The sequence below is a fragment of the Dermacentor albipictus genome, chromosome 5 (assembly GCF_038994185.2).
Source record: "Dermacentor albipictus isolate Rhodes 1998 colony chromosome 5, USDA_Dalb.pri_finalv2, whole genome shotgun sequence".
Taxonomy (NCBI): Eukaryota; Metazoa; Arthropoda; class Arachnida; order Ixodida; family Ixodidae; genus Dermacentor; species Dermacentor albipictus.
In genome coordinates this window covers 789,227-815,000 of record NC_091825.1, presented here as the reverse complement: position 1 = coordinate 815,000, position 25,774 = coordinate 789,227, and the positions used below count along the sequence as shown (strand labels likewise).

Here is a 25,774-nt window from a genome sequence, read left to right as displayed (position 1 = left end):
CCAGTTGAAAGGGATGGCTTTTTGGAGAAGACATGTTAGGGGGTACACCACGTCAGCGAATCTTGGGACGAAGCGCCGAAAATACAAGCACAGGCCCAAGAAACTCCTCAACTCCCGCACTGACTTCGGTGCTTTGAAGGAGCTGACTGCCTCAATCTTCCGTGGATCTGGCCTCACACTGTTTTTGTCGACCAGATGCCCAAGGATCAACGTCTCTGTTTCCCCGAAACAACATTTCTTGGAATTTAGGATCAAGCCGGCTTGTTTGACACAATCCACAACAAGACTGAGACGGCGGTTATGCTCACTCAATGTGCTGCCAAAAATCACCACATCATCGAGATAGCACAAACAAATTTCTCATTTAAGTCCTCGGAGGATAGTATCCATAAATCGTTCGAATGTTGCTGGCGCGTTACAAAGGCCGAATGGCATAATGTTAAATTCATAGAGACCATCTGGTGTCACGAAGGCCGTTTTCTCCTTATCGTCTGGGTGCATGGGTATCTGCCAATGCCCTGATCGCAAATCCAGTGATGAAAAGTAGCCAGCGGAATGTAAACAATCGATGACATCATCAATTCTAGGAAGTGGAGACACATCTTTTTGGTGACTGCATTCAGTTTCCTGTAATCGATGCAAAACTGCCACGATCCATCCTTCTTCTTTACTAAGATTACTGGTGCTACCCATGGACTACTTCCCAGCACTTTTCCGCAGCATGTCTTTCACCTGTTCAGCAATAACTGTCCTCTCTGTTGCAGAAACGCGGTAAGGCTTTTGCCGAATGGGGCGCGCAGATCCGGTGTCAATTCTGTGGCGAGCACGGGAACGAGGGAGTGAAGCCTGCTTGTCGCCTTGTGCGAAATTGAATACAGAAAGATGTGCCCACAAAACGTCTGCGAGAGCATGGCGCTCATGTGAGGACAGCGCCTTGTTGATCATCCATAGGATCTGCTCTTCAGAAGTGCTTTGGTGAGGATCGCTAGTATGAGACTCCTCCTCCTCGCTTAGAACTGTAATGGAGCTGTAAGTAATCTCGTCAAATGCAGCGAGCTTCATATCACGTGGAAGAACAGCAGGGACGCAAGAACAATTGAAAGCCCACAAATTTGAGACGCCATTCACTACTCTCACGACAGCGTGGTACGAGTACATCTTTCTTTGCGCAGCTCTACGTAAGTGGCTGGACTTGTGCGTCAAACTATGAAAGGTTGGCAGCAGCGAAGTTGACAGGGACACATGACAGCGACCAAGGCGGTACCAGCAAATCCTTCGAAACAACACAATAGTTTTTCACTGGTAAGGATGTGTCGGCAAGGGTGGCGAGAAGCGCGAAGAAGGCGAGAAGTAATTTCGCCTGTGCCACAGTTAACAGATGCACCACAATCCTGAAGAAAGTCAATCCCGAGAATTACGTCATGAGTGCACCGCGGTAATACGAGAAATTCTGTTTTAAGGTCTTCTCCTCCGAACAAAACACTTGCAACACAAATACCAAGGGAAACTAGGTACTCTCCAATGACACCACGAAACGTCACATCACCATTCCACGGGAACATAACTTTCCGACCCAGCCTCTCCTTGAAAGTCACAGTCATGACGGAAACGGTAGCACCAGTATCCACTAATGCTGTTGCAGGTATACTATCAATTAACACACGCACTTTGTTCTTCACCATCATAATAGGCAGAGGAGTATTTCGCAGAGACGCAGACTGTCCGGCGACCTTACCTCCATCGGTCGCGCCGGCTAGTTTCCCGACAGTGGTGGTGACGCAGCATGTCGCCGTGGTGACGGTGAACGGCGTTGGAGACTGGTTGGGGGCGTCAGGCTGCGGTCCGAAGCTGGCGAGCCACTCCTTCTACTATATTGACGGAAGGTATTCCGGGGTGGCGCGCCTGTGGTGTTTGCACCATCAGGGTCTGTCGGCCAACGGTCGTCATAACTGTCACGTTCAAAATTAGGCCAAGTTGGTGGTGGGCCATATCTTGTTTGTCGGCGCCGGCGACAAAAACGAGCAACGTGTCCTGAGGCGCCACAGCTGTAACACACAGGCGATGCGCGACCGACGTTGTAAGCCTCGGGGCCAACCCTGGGACGCTGCGAAAAATAAATGCGATCTTCCGAATTCCAATTCGTGGTGGTAGCTCGACGAGTTCATTGATCGTGCATCACGTCATCGGGAAAGGTACGTCAGTGCTGTCGCAGCTGATCGACTCGACACTCTGCAACGCCTGGCATGGCAGACAATGCGGACACAGCAGATGCATGTTCTTGAGGTTGGTTGGGAGCCCACCCAAGCTGTTCGACATCCGCCCCTTTGGTGTGTCTTTCAAGTTCTTCGCAAACAATTTGCCTTATAGTTGCCGCAAGGTCAAATTGAAAACTGTAGTTGTCACTGTCTTCAACGCTTGCCACCGTTGCGACATTTGCTAACCTGCCGAACTTAGGTGTGATACGGCGCAGCTTCAAGGCCTCAAATGTGCGGCAATGCTTGATGAGGTCGGCGACCGAGGCGCGACTCTCCTTGCCGATTAAATAATTGTACACATCCTCGGCTATGCCTTTGAGAAGGTGTCCAACCTTGTTCTCTTCGGACATTCGAGGATTGACCGTTCTGCAGAGCTTCAGGATTGCCTCAATGTACATAGTACAGGTCTCACCTGGGACTTGAGCGTGCTGCAGCAATGTCTGCTCCGCCCCCCTTCCTCTTCGTGCTGGAATCGCCGAAGCACTCGGTAAGGTGAGTAACGAAGCTGTCCCACATTGTGCAGAAATCTTCATGGTTCTCGAACCACACTAGCGCAGTGTCTGTGAGGAACAGAACCACATTGTCGAGCTGAGCCGTGGAATTCCAGCCGTTGTACTTGCTCACACGCTTGTAGTGGGTGAGCCATTCCTCCACGTCCTCGCCGAATTTTCCTGAGAAAGGGCGGGGCTCCATCTGATGCATCCAGGCGCCGGTTGTTCGCACTGGAGCTGCCAGAGAACGCTGTTGGTCACCGCTGTGGGACATCGGGATCTCAAGTGGTGTTGGGGGCAGTCGAGCGAGGCGTCGGCTCCGGCGTGGTACTTGCTGCAGCAGCTCCGTCGTCTTGGTCGAAGTACCCCACACCTCCACCACAAAACTGTTACGGTTAATGTTAAACCGGCTTTATTTAAGGGACGAGATTGATGGTCAAGTCAAGATGGCGTCCCGAGGCTGCACACACTAACGTCTTCTTCCTCTTCTGCTCGCCCGGCTGATGCCGCAGCAATATATATATATATATATATGTATTTATATATATATTTATATATTTATAAGGCTAGGTCGCTTGGCGTTGTTCTTGCCCAATTTCAGATAAGCAGGCATGAAACAAGCCATCGGTTCCACAATCTTGTTAGTAGAAAATGATTCGCGCATATTTCACATGTGCTTCCTTTGTCATGTCACCCAGGGTTCACAATGCTTCAAACAAGGGTAATTTTGCAGATCGCCACCATCAAAATGCAGCCGGTACGGCCTGGTGTAGAATCAGTGACCTTGACTTCAGCAGCGGACACGTGCGACACACAAGTCGGTGACATTTTTCTAAAAAATATGGTGAAGAAATTCTATTGGACACACGTTCAAGTATCATCGCACTGAGCACGTCTCTGGCTTGGACACACCAGTTTGTGCTGCTGACAAGTGACAGCCATGTCATTGCTAATTTCTGGAACCTCTCATGAAAAGTACTCCTGTGCTGGTGATAATTCATCCGTGTCGAGAACCATTTTGTCGAGGCTGTCGGCCCTTTCACCATAATCGTGTGAGCCGTGACCGAGGGGTGTCGCGGAGTGAACGGCCGATCACAACAGCCCGTCCACCGGCTCGAAAGGGGGCAGCTCATCGGTGCCCATTGAAGAGGCCTTGGCCGCTCAGCAGGTGCAGCTCCGGCTCGAAGTCCCAGGCTCGCCAGGAGGACCGAAAGGCCAATCACAACAATGTGTTATCCTTCATTCTATGCTAGTCTTATCCACCGCTCACGTCTGGCTGATCCCGTTGATAACGTGAGCAGACCGTCGCTCTAACCACTGTTACGAATGGCCTGCCGAGGTGGCAATGTGCAAGTTATTTCAGCCCGCTGCACGTGTTTCGATATACCCGTGGTGGGGGCACGCCTCAGAGAACCAGCGACGACAGCGCTGACCAACCGTGAACTTCCTTTGGAGAACTTGACTACGGCGGCGTTAATCCACCATGCGCCTCGTTCGGAGAGCAGGAGTAAGGCAGCCCTGGAATTTAGAGGCGCCGGCTGGGGTCGAGCGTGACCACCTGGCTACGGGGACGCAGGACAATGGACACCACGATGACTGCGCTGCAAAGGTCATCTGCCCTCGGAGGGGGCACTGAAACCTGTTTGTGAGTGCGTGTGTAAACCGTCCCGCAGAGAGGCGGCTTGTTTACGATGATGTCGAACGTTTTGCCTCACCTAGGGATCTAGGGAACACGAAGTGTTTAAAAACAGCTGTTTGTCAGCTGCTAGGTGTGCTCGTCGTCATGCTCTGTGATCGTACTCGTGAGCTGTGTGCTCCTTTGCTGTATGCTTCGTCTTGTGGGCTCTATTTGGGAGTCACGCTGGACTGTCGAATGTCTCTGTTGTTTAATATGTAAATACTGTATATAAATCCTGCTCACCTAGTTCTGTTGCCCCAAGTTCCTCCAATCGTTGTACAAGCCCGACCCCAAATCTTACATCTGGTGGCAGCGGTGGGATCGTCCGACAAATCTTACATCTGGATGGCAGCGGTGAGATCGGCCTATGGCTCGTAGATCGGCCTACGACTCAGAGACAGCAACGGCAGCTCACGGACTTTGGCACATGGTGACCGACCGGTATCCTGATCAAGTTGGAGGTGACTTGGAATTGACCACCTCTTGCAACTGACTGGATACGGCGGAGAAGGACTGGTGATATGGCGCTGCTTCAGTGGGTAAGCGTTTGGTTTTGGCTGTAAGATTTACCAGGCTTCAATTTCTCTGTGTGTAGATTTGATTCGCTGGGATCTTTTACTTGTATATTTATTTGCGTGGGTATCGCAGCAAATCCACCTCGCAGCAAATATTGTGTGACAGCAGAGCCAAAGCTTAAAGTAACGATCATAGTCCTTATGTGTTTGATGGGAGCTGACCTGTTGTGGTTGTGTGAAGAGCTCGAGGTAGACGTAGAGGAGGACTTGACGGAAGCAGTAATTCGTAAAACCATTCTCGCAAGTAACAGTGATTTGAAATTCATAGAACAAATTGGCAACCGAATTCTAAAAAAAAAGGCAGGAACAGGAATCAATTAGGCAAGAACGCCAAGAGTGTGAGCAAAAACGCCAACAGTGTGAGCAAAAACGGCAAGAGCTTGAAAAGGAAATGGCAGCAGTGAAGAAACAGATACAAGATTTGCAGCAGTTAAATGCACGAGGTCAACAGCGGCTTGAGGAATCTGTAAGCTGTACGCAGCGAAAGTGGGAGGAAGTCGATAGTAGATTTCAGTCGAAAGCCGAGGAAAGTAGTAGTACCTGTGAGATTAGCAGCACGTTCATAGGTGAACTCAAAGTGCTAGCAGCTAATGAGGCCTTAGTGGCAACAGAGGCCGTTAAAGGCCGTAATGAGAGCGACGAGGTGCTGTGCCAACAGAGCTCTGTAGAGACAGCTAGGCCAGCTGTGAATGAATTGGCACAGTCACCACGCGTGTGCGTCGCATCTAATGTTAACAAGGTCGTTAGCGAGGTACAGAATGCTGCGGACCTGACAGACGCGAGCACCCACGTCGAGCCAGATCCGCATGCCGAAGTGAAGTGCGAGCTGGACGATGGAGTTGAGGGTAGTTCTCGGGATTGTGAGCTGCGTAGCTGAAGAGAAGACAACTGCATTGTTCAGGAATCAGTGCAGCTCTCCACCAGTCTAGGTAGCCAAGAGAGGGATGATTTAGTTAAGAATCATTCAGGCTGTGTGGGTAAGAGACCGATCCAGGCTGACGAGATGTGTACCGGCCAGCATGAGGCGCGAGAAGGCGACATGAGAGGGAATTTCAAGAAAAAGTGCCGCAGAACGAAGCGTGCTAAAGATCGGAATGCGGTGGCTAATGTAGCGCAGCCAAAGACGGCAAAAGACGCAAAAAGCCAACGCGCAAGGAAAAGAAAGGTGCGGTCGTCGTTGACGATGTTGACACTTCAAAGACGTTCTATTCACATATCAAAAAGAGACCTAGAAACACGTTCTGCACTTACGCGGACAAAGGGCACGGGGCAGTTAAGTTCCTCGTTGTTCCGTCATTCTTTTCGGAGTTCAGCATGCAGGGCGAAGGAGCGCCAGGTGGCAAGACGAGACGAGGTGGTAGGGAGCCGCGACACGGTCAGTCATGTTAGTGATGAAAGCGTGGCGCCAGGATGCAAATTGGCAGGAGACTAACGTTTTGGAGGAGCTGATAGTGAGTCAGCTTTTTTGTTGTTCCTTGGTAGCCAGACTAGCTTTTGAACCGCGACCACCTCGAGTACGGCTCAAAAGTAGGAGTCAGTCAAAAACGTTTTGAACAGGAGACCAAGAGAGTTTCCGTAGAAGGAAAACGTGTTGTGTGTTTCTTTTTTTTTTTAACGTTTGAAAATTTCGCCATTTAAGATTAGAGTTTCTTTCACTACTTAAGGTATAAGCTTTCTTTATGTTTTCGTTTGAGAAGCTCCGAGGTTTGAAAGATGCGTTTTAGGTAAAACTTTAGTTTTGCGAGGTGTTAATGAGTAAATGGGCTTTTTTTTGTGTGTGAGTAACCTGAGTGTTAAAGTTATCGGTGAGAGGCCTATGGTAACGCGCATGTGTATTATTGGTTAACCTTCTTTTTTGTGTTTTTTTATTTTCTAAGGTTAAGTGCGTAGGTTTTTAGTAAGTGCGTGATTTGCACTAAGAGTTCGTAGTTCCATTAGCGCGTGTCCTGTCCGGACGGAAGGAAGCAGGGGATTTATGATTGGGTTGCCCGTGTGTGTAGAGGGCAGCCGTATTCTGACGTCTCTAGTATGCGTGCATAGAGCTAGTTATTAGAAGACACATTTGTTTAAAGGTTCCTCTGTGTTGCGTAAGTTACGCAAGTTTGGTTTGTTTAAGGAACGTGTCCTGTGTGGACTAAAGGTATAAATGTGAGTAAGTGTGATGAAATGCTTACATACGACACAAGTACGCGTTCGGAATAGGGACCACGAAGCTAGCGCGTTTGTAATTATGTACCTGTGGGAGTTGACCAGACTGTTCAGTGGCACCAGTACGTGCGACAAGTACGCCACTGCGACAGGTTAAGAACAGGCTGTTCGTGAACTTGGGCTGCTTAAGATATGTTATATTAAAGCCGCGCCTCATGACACCGTTTTTCTCCGGCCAACTGATGAAGGTGAAGTTATCAGTATTTTTCACAATTTAAAAGACAGTAGCACGTATGATATAGATAACTTGCAGATGAAACCTGTTAAATATGTTATCGATGTAATTGCCCCAGTGCTAACGCATATTTATAATCTTTCACTCGCTAATGGTGTCTTCCCACGTAAAATGCAAGCTGCAAAAGTGTTAGCTATATTCAAGAAAGGTGATAAATCAGCTATGTCCAACTACAGACCAATCTCTATACTCCCGATCTTTTCGAAAGCTTTAGAAAAAATAATTTTTATCCGGGTATCTAACTTCCTTGAAACTAAAAACCTTCTCACTGACTCGCAATATGCCTTTCGCAAACACAGATCGACTCAGCTTGCGCTTCTTCATCAGAAAGAATACATCTTACAAAATTTTGAGGACCACCAGCTTACTTTAGGGGTATTTGTTGACTTTAGTAAGGCATTCGACTCCATCAGTCATGAACTATTATTAAATAAACTTACCTACTATGGTATCCGCGGTGTCGCCTTAAAATTATTTCGGTCATACTTGCAGCATAGATGCCAATATGTGTTCATTAACAACAAATCGTCCAAAATTTCTTCTGTTACGGCAGGTGTTCCCCAGGGCAGTATCCTTGGGCCTCTTCTGTTTAATCTTTACGCCAATGATCTCGTTAATATTGATCCCGATGCCAAATTCATAATCTATGCCGACGACACTACTGTCCTGTTTTCGTCCAATGATGCTTCGGAGCTAGTGTCAGTGGCTAACTCTTGTTTGGAAAAAATGTATTTCTGGTCTCTAGAAAATGGTCTCAAGATCAACGCTGAAAAAACAAAGGCAGTTTTATTTCAACCGAAGAATAAGAATATCTGTCTTTATAGGGACGTGGTGTTAGGGTCTTCTAAAATTGAACTCGTCCCTTCTGTGAAAACACTCGGGGTCTTTTTTGATGAAAATATGAGCTGGAGCGATCATATTGATTTTCTTGCAGTCAAACTCTCGCAAATTACTGGACGCGTTTTCGCTATTCGCTACATGCCTCGGAAAATTAAAATGTTAATTTATAATGCTTTATTTGCGAGCCACCTTCATTATTGCTGCCTTATCTGGGGCACCACATCTGTTACAAATATTAACCGTTTGCTTGTAATACAAAAGAAAATTGTTCGCGTAATTAGTAATACGCCCTTTGACTCCCCATCTGAGCCCCTATTTAAAAAACTTCGGCTACTTAAAGCCAGTGATATGTTTAACTACCGCCTTGCTCTTGGATACCTAAATGAAACCAAACAGAACTTAAGCCTTGTTTCATCTCTGGCTAGATTAAAACACAACATCCCATGTTATAACACCAGGTCCCCGGAATACTGGCATGTGCCGCATGTGCGTTCAACCTACGGTAACCAAATGACTTGTTACACTCTCCCCACTCTGCTGAATAATCTCAGATCTGCGTCCATCGATGTACGAAATTGTTCTGGCAGAGACCTGTATAATTTCTATTGCCCCAAGAATTAATTGGGTTTAACCATGTACCTTATGTTTTTCTTAAGAGTTTTGTGTATCTATATATCCATATTGTTTGTTTTTCCTGAGCTGTTTCATGTGTGAAGCGAATTGTTTAAGTGAGATCTATGTACTACATGCCATTACTCTTTCCTTTCTCCATTTTCGTTGTTCCTCTTTTCCTTTCATTTTCTTCTTTTTTTTTCTCGCTCCTAGCTGTCTGCTGCCTTTTTTTTGGACCTTCTGGTTATTAGGACCAGTCAAGTTGCTTTTGTAGCAACTTTTTTCCTAATGCCTTGGCACTTTGTACCACTTGTTTCTATGAATAAAGGTTATTATTATTATTATTATTATTATTATTATTATTATTATGTTCGGGTATTGGTGGTTGAGAGCCTTCGGTTCAGTTCTGTGTAAACCTTTACTCTTGTGCAGCGCGACTGGCGGATTTAGTCGAACTCGAGGGGAATGTGAATGCTCGCTTTGGCGGTAAAAAATTTTGGGGCAGAATTTGGGGTTCCCAGTTGAGGGGCTTGCATTGAAATTTTGATGGGAAGCCTGGTAGGTTAACAGCTGATTCCAGGCGTTTGAACGCTGAGTGGTATTGTGTTGCCGGGATCGACTCTTCTGTTCCACTTGTGAGATGGTTGAAGGCATTCCAAGTGCGCAGGGGTTGCAGAGAGCAAAGCCATCGTCTTGCTTGCCAGCCATTCTCTTCCTGTCCAGCGGTTGCCAGCACTGACCAGGCGAGATTTTCCGGGCCATGGAGGAGCTGTTAGGAATGGCCTGCCGAGGCGGCAACGTGCAAGTTATTTCAGCCTGCTGCACGTGTTTCTATCCACCCGCATTGGGGGCGCCCTTCAGAGAACCAGCGAGGACAGCGCTAACCAACCGTAAACTTCCTTTGGATTGGTGAACTTGACTACGGCGGCGTTAATCCACCGTGCGCCGCGTTCGGAGAAAAGGAGAAATGTAGCTCTAGAATTTAGAGGCGCCAGCTGTAGTCGGGCGTGACCACGTGGCTACAGTGACGTAGGACAATGGACACCACGACGACTGCGCTTCAGAGGTCGTCTGCCCTCGGAGGGGGCACTGAAACCTGTGTGTGTCATCATCATCATCATCAGCCTGGTTACGCCCACTGCAGGGCAAAGGCCTCTCCCATACCTCTCCAACTACCCCGGTCATTTGCTAATTGTGGCCATGTTGTCCCTGCAAACTTCTTAATCTCATCCGTCCACCAAACTTTCTGCCGCCCTCTGCTACGCTTCCCTTCCCTTGGAATCCATTCCGTAACTCTTAATGACCATCAGTTATCTTCCCTCCTCATTACGTGCCCTGCCCATGCCCATTTCTTTTTCTTGATTTCAACTAAGATATCATCAACTCACGTTTGTTCCCTCACCCAATCAGCTCTTTTCTTATCCTTTAACGTTACACCTATCATTTTTCTTTCCATAGCTCGTTGCATCGTCCTCAATTTAAGTAGAACCCTTTTCGTAAGCCTCCAGGTTTCTGCCCTGTACGTGAGTGCTGGTAAGACACAGCTGTTATAAACTTTTCTGTTACGGGATAATGGCAACCTGCTCTTCATGATCTGAGAATGCCTACCAAACGCGCCCCAGCCCATTCTAATTCTTCTGATTATTTCAGTCTCATGATCCGGATCCGCAGTCACACTGTGTGTGTAAACCATCCCACAGAGAGGCAGCTTGTTTACGATGTTGTCGAACGTTTTGCCTCACCTAGGGATCTAGGGAACACGAAGCGTTTAAAAACGGCTGTTTGTTGTCTGCTAGGTGTGCTCGTCGTCGTGCTGTGTGATCATACTTGTGAGCTGTGTGCTCGTTTGCTGTATGCTTCATCTTGCGGGCTCCATTTGGCAGTCATGCTGGACTGTCGAGTGTCTCTGTTGTTTAATATGTAAATACTGTAAATAAATCCTTCTCGCCTAGTCCTGTCGCCCCAAGTTCCTCCGGTCGTCCTACAAGCCCGACTCCAAATCTTACATCTGGTAGCAGCGGTGGGATCGTCCGACAAATCTTACACTACTGACCAAGCGCGAAAAGCACGAAAAGGCATTATCATCGGAAAAGCATCGCTACATAATACCGGCCCAGGCCAATGGGTGAAACCACGTGGTGTGGATGGGGTGCAATTTGTTCTCTACAGTTTCGTCTTACTGCGCGTTGAGTACTACAGCATGCGTGCTTTTCACGTCGCTCACATAATCAGATTACATAAGCGTCCGGTACAACAGACGACGGATAGAAGCATCGATAACGTTAGAGAAATTTCCAATACATGCAGGCGCGACCTGCGCCCGGTGAAAAGCAGTCACAGGTGAAAGATAAACAAGTACACGTGTCAATACAACTCCATTCCACTGCGTTGTGTCAGCCAAAGAAAAAAAAGGGAAGATTCCTCTATTGTGCTACTGTAATCGCGCCATCTACAAGGTTGACGACTGAACAGAAGTTTCACGGAGTCATTTTAGCGCACCATGGGCGAGGCCTCCTCCCGTCTTCGGCCACACAGGCGCCTCTCATGCTTGGCTGGGACATGCTTTCGCCGTGGCTGCTATGCACGTGCTAGCCCAACAAAAGCAGGAAAGAACAGCGTGTCTCGCGGCGTTGGCTAGGCCTCTGGGAGTGGTTCCTCTAACTATTCAGGATGATTAACAGGCATTGTGGGGGAGTCCAGGGGCGCAATCTTATAACGGTTCTAAATGCGAACCGGGGCCACTATTCTGCACATTCCGCCATTTTCTTCGAGGTGTGATGTTGACGCGACGTGTTCAAAACCACACTGATAGCCCCATTTTGCTTTCGTAACGTGAGACAAGCTTGACGTTTTGCCTAAGAAACTGAAATGAAGGTATCTAACCTAACATTCTTGATAAAGCAAAGCAGTTTTCCTCTCCAATAAAAATAAAGCAGCTAGCTCAAAGCGTACGTTTATTCCGTCGAAAACGCTTCTCGCTTCCATCTGCTGTGTACAAGCCTTCTTCGGCCGTTTATTCGGTACACCTACATCACCTGCACAGCATTATCATAGGGGGGTCAAAGTACAGGTGGTCACAATGGAAAAATATTCAGCAACATCAAAAGAATACATCAGTAAATACAAAATTTTTTAAGCCCTGAAATTTGCAATAGCGGAAGACAAATTAACAAATTACCAAACAATGTAAGTAACAAAGTAGCTAAAAAAAAGAAAACAGTAGTGAATGTACAAAGATGTATAACATAACATTCAAAGAATATGGCTCTCAATAGCATTTTTAATACTAGATGCTGCCATCACTTATTCCAATGGTTAATCCTGTTAGGAAAAAATGAATATTAAACACATTGGTATGGCACTGATAAGGTCTAATTTTGTTAGCGTAGTCACTCCTAGACGAATTGTAGTGCAGCTCCTTGATGAACATTGTTTTGTCGATACCAGTTTTACTTTTGTATATTTTGTAAAGGAATTTCAATCTAAAGATTTTCCTGCGTGAAGAGAGTTTTCCAACCCAACCCTTCTTGTATTCCGGATCCTCTGATAGCAAAATTATAATTTCGTTACGAAGCGTGCTGCTTGCTTCTGGACGCATTCTGTTTTGTCTGTGAGGTTTTTAGTGTACGGATCCCAGGTAACGCATGCATATCCTAGAATAGGCCTGACGTTTGTTAAATACAAGGTTGCCTTCAGTGATGAAGGAGAATGCTTAAAATTTCGGCGGAAAAAGTGAAGAACATGGTAAGATGCGCTAATTCAGTTAACATGATTAGTCCAGTCAAATGTTTAGGAAAACGTAACTCCGAAGTATTTAACATGCTGAGTGGTACTGAGTGCAATAATATTTACACAACAGGAACTGGGGAATTTTTTCATTTTCTTTGTAAACTGCACATGGTAGCATTTACCGACATTCAGGGTCATCTTCCACCGGTTGCACCAGAAAGACACTTTTCAAGGTCATCCTGTAAGACAGACATATCGTCATGGCATTCACTGTACGATACACGAACGATACATGACCTAGTCGTCGGCATACAGTCTAATGGTTGCTTTAAGGCCTACTACTAAATAATTAGTATAAACAAGGAACAAAAGTGACCCAAGCACAGAGCCCTGAGGCACTCCCGATAGCACATGCATTGGAGCTGATGTCACCCCATTAATAACAACTTGCTGTTTGCGCTAGTGTAAATAAATCCCTTATCCAGCAGAGAATATGTTCAGGAATGCCTAGAAATTATAATCTTAAGCAAAGCAGATTGTGCGAGATGACATCAAATGCTTTCCGCACATCAAGGAAGAGTGCATCTATTTGTTTACCATGGTCCAGGCCGAGTGCAATGTCATGCATGAATTCGGTTAGTTGTGTTATGCACGAAAAACCAAAGCGGAACCCCTGCTGAGCCGAGGTGAAAAAGTTATTTGCTTGAAAATGCTTCTTAAGATTAGAGTACAGGACATGTTCAAGCGTCTTACAGCAAACGGAAGTTAAAGATACAAACAAGCCTGTAATTGCCTAGGTGTGTACGATCACCCTCTTTAAATATCGGAGTCATGTTGGCTGTCTTCCAATCTTCGGGCAGCTTTTGAATATCTAGTGACTTGTTAAATAATATTACTAAAAAAGGCGCTATCTGTCTTGAACAGTGTTTCAAAACATGATTAGAAATTTCATTGGGTTCGTGAGTTGAATGCAGGTTCAGATTAAACAACAAAGCCTCCTGTCCTTCCTTGCTCACGGCAATGTTTTTCATTTGCGGTAATCGTGTCGGTGTGTCAGAAATCGCAATGCTACATGGCTTTGTAAAAACTGAATGAAAATACTTGTTAAAAGCTTTTGCTTTTCTTTTGTCTTCCTTAATTAGATTACCATCATTTGCGATGGCCGGGATGCCAGTGTCATCCTTCTTGTTGATCTTGATATACCGCCAGACCTCTTTGGGATTCATTTTGAGTTCATCTGCTAAGGCTTGTAGATATGAATTCTTCGCAACCTTCAATTCGCTTTTAAGTTGTAGCTGATATCCCTTAGCTTTGTGTACAAGTTTGGGTTTTTTGTTTTGCAATATATTTTGTAAGTTCGCGATTTTTTCTGAGTTGATGAACGTAAAGTCTTATTAATACAAGGTTTATCTTTGCGGCGCTTAGCTGAAACCACATTAGACGGAACATTATACGCGCATGCACTCACAATCTCCTGTCACAACACAAAAACTGATACAGTCGCCGACCGTTTATTCGGACCTCACGGGGACTGCGGAAATGTCCGAATAAACAGGTGTCCGAAAAAGCAGATTATGAAAAAAAAAATGAAATCCTTTATTTCCACGCACTTATTCGGGCTCGGCAGTAGGCTTGAAGATATCGCGAATGCGCCGTTGCACGCTGTTCCGTTTACGCGCAATCAGATAAGCCTGAATCTCGGACAGGGTCGTACGGTCACTATAGACGGCTGAAAGCACAGTCGCTGCTTGTACACGCTCCGCATGCGACGGCAGCGTAGCACATGGTGCGTCAACTTCCGACTTGGTCATTGTCCGACGGTGCAGCAAAAACCGAATAATCTCGCTGTCGTCGAGTTCTGCGCATGTCAGTACAGCAGTGTCAGCACCTGTGAAACTGTCAATGAGACGGTGTCCGGAATCGCAATGCAACCACTGCGCAAGTCTCGGCAGAACATTTTTCGCATCTGTAGGGAGCACATCGGAAGGCGACAAATTTTAGGCCTCCCGGCACCCGCTTGCCGGCATTCCGCAGCGCAGTCTGCGCGGGCACTGTCGGCGCCATTAGACACTTGACGAGATGTTTCCGTATGCCGCGTTGGATCACCGAAACCTCGACACAGCACACAAAGCAAACACCACCGTGCCGACACCAGTCACAAAAGCGAAAAAACGCGGCATGCTCTCAACGTCGTGCGCGAAGAAACAAATCAGCTACTGGATTGTCTTGACATGGCTTACTAAGCTGAAACCGGAACTGCTGCAGAGCCACTCTGTCGAACCAGGCAGAAACGATGATGATGAGCGGGGATTTCCAGTAGCGCCACTTCGTGGGGCAGCAAGGAAGCTCCGTTCAAAACAAAAATGGCGTTTGGCAAGTCGAACCATGCACCGGTCAGAGTCGGTGCATTGGTGCTCTCGACCGAGTTGGCTCAAGGAGTGTCCGAAAAATCAGACGAGAGGTTGCAAGGTGTCCGAACTTTCGGCAGTTATACATTATGGTCTATAGGGAGAATGGCGGTGCCGCGAAGCTGACCGAATAATCGGGCATGTCCGAATTTTCGAAGTCCGGAAAATCGGTCGGCGACTGTATGCCTAATAAGTGTACTGGGAGGCCTTCAGAGCTTTTTAGATGTGCCTGTGGAGATTTCAGCCCGAAAGGGCAGTAAAAGACATGCATTCAGTTTTTCAAATTGACCAACTTTTCGGACATTGTCGCGGCCCCTAGGGAGTCCGAAAAATCGGATGTTGACTGCACAACTAAGAGGATGCTTCAAATGGTCTGTGGGTGGAACACGTGCCAGAAGGATGACAACAGAAAGGAACTACGCATTCGGAAATACAGTCGACTCGCGATAATTCGAAGCTGCTTAATTGGAATTTTCGGTTAATTAGAAGTGAAGTGTTGGTCCCGTCAGTTTTGCATGTAATCCTATAGAAGAAATCGCTCGATAATTCAAAGTCCTCATCCAGTAATATTGTTTAATTGGAAGTTAATTTTCAGCCGGGATCCTTGAGGTGACCGTCATTTTTTGGTAGAATGTGCAATTTTTCAAGTGTTGGAACAGTTCCGTGCTCCGCGTTGGTGTCATCGCCACCGCAGCCGCCCGCAACGCCATCCTTTTTGGAGCGGTGCGATTATTCATTGCTGCGGCTGCCGTGGCCTCCGCGATCAACTCCGGCGGGAGGCGAAGCGGCTCCCGCCGGAGGCCACGCGCGGCTGCCGCGCGTGGCCGGAGCTGATTGCGGAGGCCACGCGGGTGCCATGGGTGCACGCAGCGCTGCATACTGGCAGTGGCAAGGTTGTGCGAGATTAGTCTTGCAGCGTGCGCAGCGTATGTCGAGGCATGTGTTGGTCGAGCGCCTTTGTGCGGGTAGCTTGTAGGCTGGGTTGTTTCATGGGTGATTTGGAATTGACTGTACCTAGACGCGCAGTTTATAGCCATGGCAAACCGTGGCTCTTATCGCACGCACGACCTGGCAACGAAAGTCGAGGTTTTGAAGGAAGTTGAGAAGGGAGGTGCCGCCAAACAAAACATAGCGCGGAAGTACGGGATCAAGCCGAACACGCTCTCAAACTACATCAAGAACAAGCGCACAATAATGGATGCATTTGAGAACGACAAGTTCAAGACTTCTCGGAAGCGAATGCGCACCGGCGCTTACCCAGAGTTGGGGAAGGCTCTGCTGGTTTGGATTAAAGAGGCCAGGAGCAACAAACTTCCTCTAAGCGGAGACATCGTTGCGATGAAAGCCCGAACGCTTGCAGCAATGTTGGGGATCGATGACTTCGTTTCGTGAGATGGAAAGCTGACGCGCTTTAAAGATCGCCATGACCTGGTTTTCAAGAGCATGTGTGGTGAAAAGGCGTCCGTTAACCAGGAAACATGCGCCACATGGAAGGACGGAAAGCTGCGTGAATATCTCGCCGAATACAGACCGGAAGACATCTTCAATGCAGATGAGACTGCACTCTTCCATCAGCTTCTACCAGAGAAGACCCTGACATTCAAGGACGATGACTGTGCTGGCGGCAAATGCAGCAAGGAGTGTTGGTGCAGATCGCGGCAAACATGACTGGCACGGAATGATGTCGGTTACTTGTGATCGGGAAAGCCACGAAGCCGAGATGTTTTAAAGGCATGAAGACGCTGCCTGTGGACTATGAGACGAACGAAAAAGCTTGGATGACGGCCGAAATCTTCAAGAGCTAGATAAGCAAATTGGATCGCAAGTTTACTGCTTCGAACTGCAAGGTGTTGTTCCTTGTCGATCACTGCAGTGCTCACGTGAATGTGCCAGCCTTGAGTGCAATACGCCTCGCATTTTTGCCTGCAAACACAACGGCTGTTTTGCAGCCAATGGACCAAGGCATCATCAAGAATGTTAAAGTACAGGCGGCACCTCCTCGAGTGCATGATTTTGTGTATGGATAGCTCCACAAAGTACGAGGTGAGCCTGCTTAGTGCCATCCACATGTTGGCGTGAGCATGGGATCGTGTAAAGCAAGAAACAATCGCAAACTGCTTCAGGGCTTGCGGTTTTGTGGCAGCTTCTTCGGAGGATGCCTCTGAAATTTCAGCGGAGGAAGCGTCAACAAGCGAGCTTGACGGCACTGATTTTGGTGATGCTCTCCTGGACGTAAATTTTGAAGATTACGTCTCCGTAGACAAGGCAGTCGAAACGTGCGGTGCGCTGACGGATAGCGAAATTGTAGAGATTATTCGGCCCCAGGAAGCGACCGAGGAAAGCGACGATGACGTTGAAGGCGAGCCGTAACCTAAGGCTGCTGATGTAGCTGCGGGCCTTGCTCTCGCGGAGTGCTTCTTTGCCGCATAAGGCAATGCGGAAGAAGCGTTCCGCCACATCTACAGCCTGCAGAACTTGCTTTCAGTAGCGCGATTCGGCAAGAAGAAGCAAAGCAAGATGACCGACTATTTTTCTTAGATAAAATACTTGATTTTGCCACAAATAAAGTGCTGTTTTTTGTGTTTTGTGCTTAATTGGAAGTTAGTTTAATTCGAAGTTTTTTGTGGTCCCCGTGAACTTCGTATCAACGGGAGTCGACTGTACAGGAAAGGAAGCGTGCCGCCGCTTCTTTAGAGGAGCTTGAGCTCAATAAACAAAGCGTCAGCTGACGCCAAGATGCAGGTGTCCCTCATCCAAACCAAAATAAACTTTTTAAAGCAGGGAAATGCAACACTCAAGTGTTGTGCGGGGACTGAGAGCATGGCAGGACAGTTGAGATTGGCGATTACCAACTTTAAAGAGAGAATCTTAGTTGTGACAAAGTTTGGGCCTCATACCTATGAGCTTGCTATCAGTTTATAGAAATAGCTCATATTCTAAAAGATTTGCTTCAGTATGCATCTCCTTTTTATTCGTATTTGAAAATTTTCAAGTCGATTTGCAATGGGTTTTACCATTTTTTCAAATATATTTTACTCACTGTGCGTTTTTTGCTTGTTTTCTTTATATGAATGAACATTACTTCTTACTATTCTAACTGGATTAAGTAACTATTCGAAAACGATTGCGTCGTTTTGTTTATTTTTTAACATGATTACTAGGGAGTGACAGCATTGGGCAACATGGTGTCAGCCCGTCTTGACATAAAACAAAGTTCTGTGTAACTTGGGAAATTTTGCAAAGGCACTCGGGGAAAACCTGGAAAACTCGGGGAGATTGGAAATGTCAACTTGGTAAACACCCTGTCTTTTTCTTCTTTTTTTCTACGACAGTCCAGATATAGCGATAATCGGTTATAACAATCGTATTTTAAATTCTTGATATTGTTATAAGTAGACTGCACTGTATATGCCAAACACAAGAGGAGCAGTGCCCTCTGAAACGGGCAGCCCAGTCAGTGCCATTGAAACCTTAAAGGGACACTAAACGTTACTATTAAGTCAACGTGGACTGTTGAAATACCATCACAGAAACCTCGAAACGCTTGTTTCGTGCCAAGGAGAGACTTATTTTAAGAGAAAATGTGTTCTGAAGCGTCCGCGTACCTCTAGCGCAGTTCAAATCGCCCGCCCTCCGATCGAGGAGTGCTGACATCATGGTCTCATAGTGACGTTGCGCCATCGGTGTGTAGAACGGCGTCCGCAGATGGCGCTACGGCTTTTCTGCGCAAAACGCAAATGCGCGGCCAGAAACAGAGCCAAGACAAAGCCGACAGCAGAGCGAAAGCGGGAGTATGGTGGCTAGCGGAAGGAGAAACGAATTACGTCCCACGGCACACGGAGAGTCCGTTTTCGTTAAACTATAGGCTGCGGCGTGGTCGGCGTGGTCTGTGAGCCTTTTCGCACTCGCAACAGGGCATAAAAAAGGGCGAATCGACGCAAAACTCGGCCTAGAAACGTGCTTCGCCACAGCCAAGCTGGCATGACCCAGATGTCGTTTCCCGCACCGCCACCAGGCGCCGCTACTATACCTCAAACTCCAGCGCAATACGCCCATAAGCTGGTACTTCATTCTATGACGCAAACTTCCACGCTCGTCGCAATGGACCCTGACACCGACAGATTGGCTCGCGATGGTGGGCTCAACTTCAGCGATTTGAGCACCGACGAGCGCGACCTGCTGCTGAGGGCTCGCACTGCTGGCGTCGTTGCGTACTACGACGGCGGCCTCGACACCGGCTGTCCGGAGCGGGAAAGCAACGAGGGCTTCCCACGACATCACATGGACGTGGCATTCTCGCTGCTTGTTTCAAATGAAAGTTTCGCAAGCCAGCAGAACCCTCACAGCACGACGCGATAACGAAAGTACTGAAACTCCAAAGCGTGCGCGGCGCAGAGTCGAGCGCGCGCTGAGTCGAGCGAAAACGAAACCTTTCGAACACCCATATTACTGAAGGGCAATGACAAAATGTTATCTTTTCTTAGAATCGAATAGACGTAGACAAGCAGCATTTTTTTCCGTCTTATAATCGAATGAAATGATATTTTTAATACGAGTAGTTGAGTATTAGTAACACAAATTATGAGGAGTCCTTTCGTCATCGGGCTAGTACCGGAATGTCGCTGGGGGGTCTCAAATCGTGTCATGCATTTACCTCAATTTCTCGGTTACTAAAGCTCTGTTCGCGATTAAATTGACGCCTTAGACGTTCTAGAACATTGCTCTACCACTTTAACTTGAGTTTCTGGTAACCTTTAGTGTCCCTTTAACGCCATTGAAATACACAGGAGAGCAAGCTCCTTAATGCCCTAAGACAAGGAACCCATGTGATTGCCTGCACAGGTGCTCGACGTGCTTTGAGTGCCCAAGCTGTGGACACACGCTGTCGGTGCGTGCCACCACCATCCAGGTGCAGACGCCCGAAGAACCCGGCAAGGCGGTGGCCAAGAAGGTCTACTACATGGCCTGTGGCCTCTGCCGATGGGCCACCAAGGATGTCGGCCTGCCCGACCAACCACTAGCCACGGGCGGCTGGCAGGAGTACGAAAACCCGTGGAGCAAACGGGTGAGTCCCACAGAGCTTTCATTTTTCGACCATTGTGCATATCAGCGATGATTGTCTAGGTGAAGCAGTCACAGGGACTGTGTGATTTGGCAAGTCAGTTCTGTGGGAGCTCACTAGGTGGTGGAAGTATGATGAAAGAGACAGGTTGTCTTCCACCCAGATTGCTGCAAAAGGCTGCACAATATTTCTCTGCAGAACTGCTTTGCCCTATTCCCTGTTCCATTGCTTCAAGTTGTTGATCAATTCGCCCTCATGGTACGCGGTGTTGCTATAATTTTGCAGCCTGATGGAGCTGCATAGCCGACAACTGAGTGAGCTTGAGTAACAGGATTGTTCTGTTCGCATGCATTCGCTCTTTTCGTTCTAATGTCACCTTTGTTTAGGGCACTCTGTGGCTGGCAAGTACCGTATTTACACGATTGTAAGTCGACTCGAATGTAAGTCGACCGCCTCATATTAGGTGCGACAGGAAAAAAAAAGCATACCTGCTGTTGCATTCCATAACGAAAATTTATTAGTAGCTGACATGGTCACTAGACTACTAGTCTTCACTAGTGCTGCCATCATCATTGCTGCTACAGTCCCACAGCACGTTGCCATCCAGCGAAATTCCGGATTTGCATACATAAGTGCATTTGCATACATACGTAAGTCCACTCCGAAAGCACCCACTCAGAGTCGTCAGGGAGGCTCTTTTGACATGTCCGGTTGGCATAAGTTCGCGGTCTTATGCCACCAGCCACTCGTACTCACAGCGGAGCAAGTCCTTAAAAGTTGAAGATCCAGGCTTATCTCATGACCATGTCGCACGTCACTGGTAGGGACTGATCACGCATTTCGGCGACATACGCCACAAGCTTGGCCTTCAGCTCCAGAAAGCGTCCCAACTTCGACCCACGGAAACCTCTTTGCTTGCCGTCACAGGTGAAAATTTTGCTTCGCTGCCGTCGCCACACTCGCACCACCCATTAAGAAAAATCAAACTTGCGGCCCGCTGCGCAGTTATTTGTTTCTTCAGCATAAAGGATGGCAGCCCTCTTCAATGCTGCTGTGAACGAGCACCGAATGTTTAGTGGACTCGGAACACTCATGACTACTTAGGAAGCACGGAAATAGCATGTGGCTGCCAGTCAAATCAAATGCATGAAACTCAAGAGCTACAGGGAAAGAGAAACGTGCGAGCTGCGAGTGGTGTCTGCTCATCCATGAACTATCGACGCCCCCACAGGAGTGCTGTGTGCGCTGTAAAACTCAAAAATGTTGAAAAACCCTTCCGAAAAGCAAGCAAACGCATGGGATAGCGGAAAGCTATGGGTGGGGCTGTAGAGCAAACATAAAATTGGAACTGCGTTGTAGTTCCCCTGATATCCCGTTAGTCTCACTTTTCTTTTCGGTGCCATGTTTTGGTTTCGATCATAAGTCGACCCCCCCCCCACTTTAGATTTTCAAATTTTAGTAAAAGTGGTCGACTTGCAATGGTGTAAATACGGTATATTTTACATGGTTTCGCAGTACAGGGCCTTCATTTAAAGGAGTACTGACAAAAAAAATTTTTATCTTGTTTTTTTCATTGTAATAAGTAGCTAATGACCCAGTAATCACGGCAAGAAACCTTTACTCAAATAATATTGCGCAACAAAAACGACATGGACGTGAGAGGATGACACACCAAGTGCAAACTTTCAACTAAGTTTATTGTACCACTGGAACCGATTCTATACATGTGAAGCAGTGTATACCGCGCATGCACTTACATGAAAATGAACTGTGCATTCATGTAACATAGTTACGAGTCATGTGGTGCCATGTCAAAGAAACTTAGTTCTTTTTCTGTGAGAGCCAGAGAAGGGAAGCCAACACACTTATCACCCAATTTTGCGATAATCTGCACTTCAGATATTTTACGGATGAGCTGCGTACTGCCACGGGAAACAATCGTGCATTAGTCCTCAAGTGCATTCGTCGTGCATTTGTGCATTTGTCCTCAATTTTCGCGCTGGCGCTTGAAAATTGAGGACGAAAAGCTGCTGTTCCAAATGAGACCAATATGACGACAAGTGGAGCTATAGCGCGGAAGCTGCACGTTGTTCAAATTGCAGTTTTCGATTCTACATCTACACAAATTGAGCCACCTTTAATGCAAAAAAAATATATTGCGGTTGAAATAGACGTTTCAGATATGAAACTTTGCAGAGTAGTAGAATAATGAACGTAGATTCCGAATATAGCATTTTCCAAAATTTTTGTTGCGAAGGACTCATGTCCCCTCTTAATGAATGAAATAAAGAAACGATAAATTAATGGAAATGAAAGTGTACGAAAAAAACAACTTGCCACAGGTGGGAAACGATCCCACAACCTTTGCATTTCGCGTGCGATGCTCTACCAATCGAGCTACCGCAACATTTTTTCCCCATCCGCTTTCTTGGGTACTTATGTTTCCTAGCAGAACCCTGGGAGTGTTAGCCAGCGCCACCACTCACAGACGTTGGCGGCGGACGTGGAACGCCTTTCTGGCACAGGTGTCATGAGAATTGTGATCTTTTTGGGTGAAGGCCTGTGGCAGAAAGGACGTTCTACGTCTACCACCAAGGTCTGTGAGTGGTGGCACTGGCTAACACTCCCAGGGTTCTACTAGGAAACATAAATACCCAAGAAAGTGGATGGGGAAACAGCACCGCAGTAGCTCAATTGGTAGAGCATCACACGCCAAATGCGAAAGTTGTGGGATTGTTTCCCACCTGCGGCAAGTTGTTTTTTCATCCACTTTCATTTCCATTAATTTATCGTTTCATTATTTCATTTATTAAGCACAAGTAAATTTCCCTATGTTGTCCTCGGTGTCAGTGTTTGTTGGCTTCTTATGTGAAAGGAACAAGTGGTTCATGCATTGCTGCAAGCATTTGCACTTCCATGCAACCAAGTTCGCCTGTATTTCTGCCAGTTTTGAGTTTTGGTGTATGCTGATGCAAGCACTGCAAAGGCTTGAGTCAGATCCGCATGTGGAAGGCCTATGTGCACATGGCACATCATCATCCAAGTCAGAGGCGCTGTTTGAGGGTAGAAGAACTTGCTCAATTATTTCGTTATCGTTCAGTTCAGGACATGACGAAACTGCACTTTCGACATCTGCAAAGTCTTCAGATCTAACAGTGGCAGGAATCAACACATCGCAGCCTAAAAGGTCATCAATGATCTCTGCATTTGAGCTCGTGGTAGGCAGCAGTTCGGCCTCTTCAGTTGCGGAGTCGTACTCATTCGGACTGCGACTCAAGACTCATTTGGAGTTGGACTGCGGGGGCACTGTTGGTGCCGTTTGGCATGGCATGGCCTTCTATAACTTCACGAGGAAGACTTCTTGGAGCCAGCAGAGCGCTGTCTGGGACCCAAACTAGACAAACAAGCACAGCATGGCAGAACGCTGTCCTCAAGGCAAACTCAACAAACAGAATGGCAATAGTGGGCCATGCGCAGGAGTGTCAGAAAAGGATGTGGTGATCGCCATGTTGATGCAGCCTCACAATTCAGGCAATCCCTCCAAGATTGGCACTTGCGGTTACATCGCAGATGCATAGGGCAGGGACCAAAGCAAGGCCTCAGAGATTACAATCAAGCATGTGATCTCTGAGGCTATACTTGATGTCTCGTTGAGGTTGCCAGGGGAGATAATGGTGGCGGAGTTCGCATACACTACAGCCATGGATAGAGTCCGGATAACTGAATGTAGAGTTCGCGGCTATCCGAAATATTGGTCGTCTTCACATATTAAGTCTTTGGGGCCGGGCCATTGGTGGCGCCACAAAGCTGTCCGAATTACCGAGCATGTCCAGATTATCAGCGTCAGATTTACTGGTCGGCGACCGTATGAACCTGTCATCGATGGTGCTTTGGGAATGACGCGTATTCCGGAGCAAGGTTAATAGTTGGCTTGTCAAGGTTGACGACTGGGCGTGTTGGTATAGCATATTAGAGGTTGGATTGCGCAACATTTTGACGAGACACACAAAAGAGACACACACCACAGAGCGCTACTTGCAACTATCGTTTTATTCCCTTGTCAGTGGAATAAATACAGGAAGATACTCAGGGGAGAGGGCGGTAGCGACAAAAAATTAAACAAGAAACAAAAACAGTTTTGACAAACATTGCCATCTACCAATGCCAAGCCGGCTTTGTCATGTGATCGTTTTTGCTGCACTTGACATCACAAATCACAATTCCTTTGCACGAAGGGATACTGAAGGCGTGCTCACGCACATACTTCCCAAACTCGCAATCTTAGCGGCTTCGATTATCTCCCATGTTATTTGGCTGCCATCTTTGCTCACAACCTTACAACTCTTAAAGAATGGCCGACATCCGCAATCTCTACAATGTATCCCAAGGTGTCCGGCGACTGTTCTTGAAACGTTATAATCATGTTCCTTTAATCTTTCGTTGAAACATCGTCCAGTCTGTTGATGTACTTTCGGCCGCACTGAAGTGGAATGGAATATACCACTCCCTCAGTGCAGTCGACGAACTTCTTTCTGTGTTGTGTTTCACAGCCTCGTTTCTGCGTGGCACCTGGGTTAACCTTTGCACACATGTAGAAGGATCGACATTTGGGCGAGTTGGTACTGGTTGAACATCTTGAAGGGGCAGCGCAATAAGACGATGACAGAAGGCAGGAAACACACAGGACAGCGCTGCACACATGCTCACATGCTTACATGCTCACATGCTCACATGCTCACATGCTCACATGATTTGCACACATGCTCAGCAATTTATCTGGTGCGGAAAACACCACTTTTACATCGCATCTTTTACCAATTTTCTTTACTCGGTGCGCGATCGAATGAATGTATGGCATCAGCACTATTTTTTCTCGTGTGCTTGGACTGCAAGGCTCCTTCCGACATAACGGTGCACTGGTTCCGATTTCCTTGAGCAAACATTGTGCCACAGATACTAATAGATGGAAAGGATAACCTGCCTCCATGAGCCTGCGCGTTTGCTCCCAAAAGCTGTCAGCAATGCTATGATGGCACGATTTTTGCAAGGCATTTCTGTAACATGATTTAACTATACCTCGTTTTACGATTTTGGAATGCGCAGATTCGAAGGGCAAAAGCGGCTTATTTGCACGCGGTTCATATTGCCAACAACAATGACTGGACCCCAGACTTAGTTTTAAGTCAAGAAACCTAATTGCTCCACCGTTTGGCTCTTCACTTGTGATCACCAATGGCTCTAGCCCCTCTCTAAAAATTCTTTCAAGATGTGTCAACAGCGACTGATTCTTGTTATCAACGTTGCCCACTAAAACTAAATAATCATCAACAAACTTGAACACACAAGCAACCCGTGAATTCATGAGGCGTGCGGCTAGGGTTCTGTCAATGTTGGCTAGGAACAGGTCACTCAGAATAGGTGTGATAGACGAACCTATACATATTCCTTGTTTTTGAAGGAAAATGTCTCCATTCCAAGACACGTAGGTGGATTATAAATACATGGACAACAACTCTAAAAAGGCTTCAACATGCATCTGTGAATCATTTTGAAAGGCAACGTTTCCGTATTTGTCAATACATTGTTCAATGCACAGCAAGAGCTCTTTGTGAGGAATACAGTAAAATAAGTCTTTGACGTCAAAAGAGTAAGCCAAATACCCCTTGTCAGAATGTTCTCGT

General features: G+C 46.9%; 1 protein-coding gene across 6 annotated transcripts in view; it reads left to right on the top strand.

Annotated features, from left to right (window-relative positions):
• DCTN4-p62 (dynactin subunit 4) overlaps positions 1-25,774 on the top strand; it is a 438,984-nt gene that overhangs the window by 76,613 nt on the left and 336,597 nt on the right. For all 6 annotated transcript variants that reach the window (XM_065444866.2, XM_070538189.1, XM_065444867.2 and 3 more), the window contains one exon: positions 19,874-20,096. In XM_065444866.2, coding sequence (XP_065300938.1) covers positions 19,874-20,096 — 223 coding nt within the window. The remainder of the gene's footprint in view (positions 1-19,873; positions 20,097-25,774) is intronic.